Here is a 6,000-nt window from a genome sequence, read left to right as displayed (position 1 = left end):
CCCTTTTTCAAAAACAATGCTTAGAGGACGATACTGCTTAATTGCTTAACCAGCGAGACTGAGGAACAAACAAGAAGAAAAAAAGAAGGTTATGGAAATTTGAGGAATTTGAAAATACATCCCCTCAGGATGAATTGTGCCCCTACAGCCTACCAACTAGAGCATCAGGATTAAACTGCAAACCAGAGACACTAAAAGCGACACTGTGTATTTCAGCATTCAACATTTTACAGCTGTAACCTATAGCGGTCACTGTCTCATGACCAACTTTACACACATACTTCATTTACCCACCTGGCAAAGGCATAAGTAAGCCTTCCAAAGAAGAAAAGTGCGAGGGGACACCCATAATTAATACCACAAAAGCACATCATTTACTGAACAGTTATGATGAATAAAATGACGCTGCTGTCTTTCAAACACTAGAACAAGGTTATTGATTAATAGGGGTGAAGGATCTGACACTGGGTTTTTATTACTAAGTCTCTGAGATGTCCCTCTACCGGTCAGAGGCAGATAAGTGAGTCTGTCCATGTTTTGCTCTCCATCTGTTTCAGTTAAATGGGAGATCTACTCAGGCTTTGACCCAAAGCAGTGTAATGCCAACAAAAATTTCCACACAGTCAAAGGGTCACTGCCATCCAAAGTCCTGGCCCACCATCTGATAGAAGCGCTGGTTATGTGACTTGTAGAAATCCCTCAGTCTCTGCATCACCTCGGGGTCGATGGAGACATGCGTTCTCCCTTTTGTCTTCCCCAGGCAGTGGGGTTTACTGCTGCCCTCCGGCTTCTTCAGGCAGGGGAAGCCTTTTGTTTTGTTGAAGTAGAAGTGCTTGTCTGTGATAATCCTCTGGAGCCCCAGAAAGTCCTGGACTTTACCAAGTTCTCCTGCCGGGTCAGATATGAGCCTCTCCCCACTGACCAGATGGATCTGTGTCCTGGGGAACCATGCCAGCCAGCGCTCCAGGTGCTGGGCATACAGGCCAATCCACAGCGGGCTCCACAGAGAGTCGATCTGACCTAGAGACAAGCATGAGACAAACTAAAGCTCTTTATGCCAAATCGTCACAACAGCCACCATCATCTCAAACCCTTAACCAACTTTTACATTTGGCTATTAGCCCAGTGCAAGAGTTTTCTGTGGGTACCACCCCCGAGACAAAATGGAGTCAACTCTAACACTTTACAATGTATTTTTACTCAGTGCTGACAGTGGCATAGGCAGTACAGGCAGCTAAGGGCGTCATCAATAGGGGGTGCCACAGATGTGGACAGAAAAACAAATCAAACGTTTATCCTTAAAAAAAAAATTACTAATACTATTAATACTATTACTATTTTTTAAATATTACATAGGGCCACAACAAAATAACTACATAGCAAAGCCTACTAAATAATATAGAGGCCTTTCAGGGCTTGTATTAGTCAAGATGCTAAAAGTGAAATTTTGAATTACTTGAAAGAAAATTGATGAAATCCTTCACTTTTATTACTGCTAAAAGCTATTCATCGAATTGGTTATGATCCCAGCTGGCACCAGACATCAATATGACATCAGGAAGATGTTGGGACTCTTATGCTGGACAGATCTTAACTTTTGTTTGGAGTGAAAATTGGGTTGACAATATTCAGCCTTATTAGAATATCATGTTGTGGACTTCCGGTTCACCCATGCCCGGGTAAAGACGTGTGTCGCGTTGCTCCTGCAGTCAAACTTTAGAAAACTTGTCTGAAACAAAATATCCCAGCCTATTACTAATGTACAAACTGAAATAACTTCTTATATATCTTATATATATATACATCTGATAACACAGTGAAATACGACCATGCCGAGGGGATCTCGTAAAACTAATGAGGCGGGCCTTGCCGCCTCGGACTGTCCAGAGGACGAGCCCTCAGACGGAGACACCCAAGACCCGGGAAACATCATGGTGCTAGAGGCGATTGCTTCCCTCTACACCGAACTACGCTCATTCAAGACGGAGATTGTGGGCATAATTGACACAAGGATTGACCAGCTCTCGACCACCATCAGGGGTGAATTAACAGCTTTTAAAAGTGAAACCAACATGGCAATTTCAGCGGTTAAAGCTGCCACTAGCGAGCGTGCTAACAAGCTCTCAGACTTGGAGCGAAGTGCGTCTAGTGCGGCTGATATAATCACGAAGTTGGAGCAGGAAGTTGGGCGCTTAAACAGAGTTGAGGATCAACTCTGTGACAAATGCACCGATCTTGAGGGGCGCAGCAGGAGAGATAACTTGCGGATCTTGTACGTAAAAGAGGGAGCCGAAGCGGGTAGGAAACCCAGAGACTTTGTTGCACAACTCCTGAAAAACGCACTGTCTCTGGGGGAGCTCCCGCTTATCGACAGGTGCCACAGAGCGCTTCGGACCCATCCCAGCGACAACGAACCGCCTTGCCCCTTCATTCTCAAAATGCACTACACTCACCAACTGGAAGAAATACTACGGAAGGCGGCTGAGATGCAACGGATCACTTTCAACGGACAAAGGATCTTGATATTCCCCGATTATCCCCCAGCAGTTGTGAAGCGGCACACCCTGTTCAAGAGAGCAAGAGAGCTGCTCAAAGACAAACCGGGAGTGCGGTTTGGTATGCAATACCCTGCAAAACTACGGGTCACTGTCAACGGCAAGGAACACTTTTTTACTGACCCAGAGAGAGCGATGGAGTTTGCAGAGCAGCACTTCGGAGCAGTTTCCACTGGTTGATACTTGCTATGTGAATCATTTGGATTTATGACATGGATAAACTGATAAGAATACCTATCAGGTGTAAACGATTTATTCCTGTCTCTCCTGAAGATCTGCACACTTACCAGCATTAACTATACATAGAAAATGCTTGTCGAGTTCACAAGAAATTGTTTTTGCTCTCTCCTACTGCGGCTGCAGTATCTGTTGACATCTCAATCCAGACATCTGGTAATCCTAAATAATTCAGTGTTCCACACTGTAAAACTGCTTACTATACCTACTACCTGATGGAAATATAAGGTCCACTTTGTTTTCTACCCCCTTCTTATTTTATTAATTCATTGATTTATTTTATCTCCCCCCCCCCACATTTATCTATTCATTTAACTTTATTAAAGGTTATTATATTACTTCATTCTCTTGCTAAACTAGCTCACATATTTTGATTCTCATTACCTAAATTGATGAACTCGATCAATATTTTACCTACTTGAAGGTTACACTGTGTCAATTTTATTTTATTTTATTTATTTTTTATTTCATCTCCTTTACTGTCAAACTCTTTGGTGTATTTTTAAAATATGGACCAAATCAGTAAGTATAAGATACTTTTTTGTGTCATCCTGTGTTGCGGTGGGCTTATCTATTTTGTTTCACAAAATTTCAATTGACTGTGGAGTTACTCTTTGTAGTATACTTACTTGAAGGCTGACAGGTCAACCTATAGACTATAGGGAGGTTCCTTACACTTTTGTATTACTGACGCTACATCTATACTATTTGTAAGTTTTATCGATATTATTATTATTGTTATTTGTTTTTGTTTTTTCTACTGTTCTATTGTTCTTTAGCCTCCCTTATGGAGTTGCGCCGTGCATTCCGTTTTAGCACTGGCCAGACATTTTGGGTCTTTACTTTTGTGTTGGGAGGGTGGGTACTCTGCTCTAAGATAAATAATTATTATGTTGCAATGGAAACTCAAACTCTGCCAGGCCTTTTTTTTCTATGCAGGACAGTGGTGTAGCCCATGGTAGTGGACGAGGAGGCCTAACTTGCACCACCTGGAACGTGAAAGAGCTGAACCACCCAGTAAAGAGGGGTAAAGTGCTAGCCCATTTGAAATCTTTGTCCTCAGACATCATGTTTCTTCAGGAAACCCACCTAAAAAACAACTCCCAAGGTAGGCTAAGGAGTAGGTAGATTGGACAAACTTACCACTCAACTTTCTCTGCCAAAGCTAGAGGTGTAACTATTTTAATCCGCAAAGGTGTCCCATTTAGACACCAATCAACCAAAGTAGATGCGGAGGGTCGCTACCTCATTGTTACTGGGGAAATCCACTCAATCCCTATAACCTTGGTTAATGTTTATGGTCCTAATTTTGATAATCTGGCCTTTTTCAGGAAAGTGTTCTCATTATTAACAGACATTTCGCAAACTAACCTTATTATCTGAGGAGACTTAAACTGTGCCCTTGACCCTTATACGGACAGCTCCTCTAAGAAACGGGCCTCTCACTCCAACACTAGAGACTTCTTAAAGGCATACATCAACAACTCTAATCTTTCTGATGTGTGGAGATTTTTCCATCCCACAGCACATGATTATTCCTTTCATTCGCATGTACATAATGTTTATACTCGTATTGATTATTTTTTAGTAGACTCCATATTATTGCCTCATATTCACAATCCGAGATATCGAGATATACTGATCTCCGACCACAGTCCTCTTACATTTTCACTCAGTTTCAACGATTTGCACTCCTCTCGGCCATTATAGAGAATGGACCCTCAACTTGTTAATGACCCCAAGTTTTGTGAATATTTGCGCGAGCAAATGAAAATATTTTTTGAATCTAATGATACCCCCGAAACCTCCCCATGTTTACTGTTTTTCTCAGGGGTTGTATAATCTCTTACCAAGGCTGCAGAAACAAGCTAAATAAAGCTAGCCTTCTAGAGTTAGAAGACCAAATTCATCAGTTAGACAAAGAAAATGCACGCCACCCCTCCACTGGGTAAATATAAACAGATTTTGCAGCTGAGGCTCCAGTATAACCAGATTGCTTCGTCAAAGATTTCAAAATCATTCCTTTACTTAAAACAGAAACATTTCAAATTTGGGGAGTAACTGCAAAGATTGCTCGCCAGACAATTATGTAAACTGGAAAATGATCGCACAATTCATAAAGTTAAATCCAAAGATGGAGATTGCCTCACTTCAGTGAAAGATATCAACAATCACTTTAAAGAATTCTATGAAACTCTCTATTCCTCCAAAACAAATGCAGGATCCCATAGTACAGAAACCTTTTTTGAAAATATCAACCTCCCCTCTCTTACTCAAGAGGATCACACTTTCTTAAATAAAGACATTACTGTGGAAGAGCTAAAAGACACAATTAAAACTTTAAAAGGAGGCAAAACCCCAGGACCTGACGGTCTTTCTTGTGAGCTGTACAAAACATTTACAGACATACTTACACCTTATATGCTTAAAATGTACACTCAAGCCCTCAAAAATGGGTCTCTGCCTCAAACGCTTAGTGAGGCTGTCATAACACTCATTCCAAAAAAGGGTAAGGACCCAGAGGAGGTTGGAGGATACAGACCTATTTCTTTACTCAATGTGGACCAGAAAATATTAGCTAAAGTTTTAGCAAACAGACTGAACAGATATATGAGTGCGTTGGTTCACTCAGGCCAGACTGGGTTTGTCCCCGGCAGAAACTCCTTCTCCAACCTCAGACGCCTTTTTAATATAATGTACTATGCTAAGTCCAGTAGCAGCGATCTTGTAATCGTCTCTCTCGACGCCGAGAAGGCGTTTGACCAGGTACAGTGGCCTTATTTATTCGTTGTGCTGGACAAATTTAATTTAGGAGACAAATTTATCGCCTGGATCAAACTCCTGTATAAAAATCCCAGGGCCCAAATTTTATCTAACAGAATGCTATCCTCCCACTTCAGCCTGTTTAGGGGCACGAGACAGGGGTGTCCTCTTTCACCCCTCCTGTTTGCGCTGGCCATCGAGCCCCTCGTGGAGTCTATTTGCACTGATCCAAATATCTTTGGCTCCAATGTTACAGACACACCTGATAAGATTTCCCTATATGCAGATGATGTTCTCCTGTTTATTACCAAGCCTAAATTAAGTCTTCCCACTGTTTTGGATAAAATTAACTTGTTTGGATCCTTCTCTGGTTACAGGATTAACTGGACCAGGAGTGAGTTAATGCCTGTTGGCCTGAAGGATTTATCCCTGTCTCAGACATTCA

At 41.8% G+C, this 6,000-nt stretch overlaps 1 protein-coding gene across 1 annotated transcript in view; it reads right to left on the bottom strand.

Moving 5' to 3' along the window:
• Nucleotides 1-297: 297 nt before the first annotated feature.
• The window catches only part of hs3st3l (heparan sulfate (glucosamine) 3-O-sulfotransferase 3-like), a 71,484-nt gene continuing 65,781 nt past the window's right edge, over nucleotides 298-6,000 (bottom strand). The window contains exon 3 of the mRNA XM_049563927.1: nucleotides 298-1,020. Coding sequence (XP_049419884.1) covers nucleotides 632-1,020 — 389 coding nt within the window. The 3' untranslated portion in view covers nucleotides 298-631. The remainder of the gene's footprint in view (nucleotides 1,021-6,000) is intronic.

The sequence above is a fragment of the Epinephelus fuscoguttatus genome, linkage group LG20, assembly GCF_011397635.1.
Source record: "Epinephelus fuscoguttatus linkage group LG20, E.fuscoguttatus.final_Chr_v1".
NCBI classification, from domain to species: domain Eukaryota; kingdom Metazoa; phylum Chordata; class Actinopteri; order Perciformes; family Serranidae; genus Epinephelus; species Epinephelus fuscoguttatus.
The sequence above is the reverse complement of the archived record's forward strand: the minus strand, read 5'-3'. Positions and strand labels throughout refer to the sequence as shown.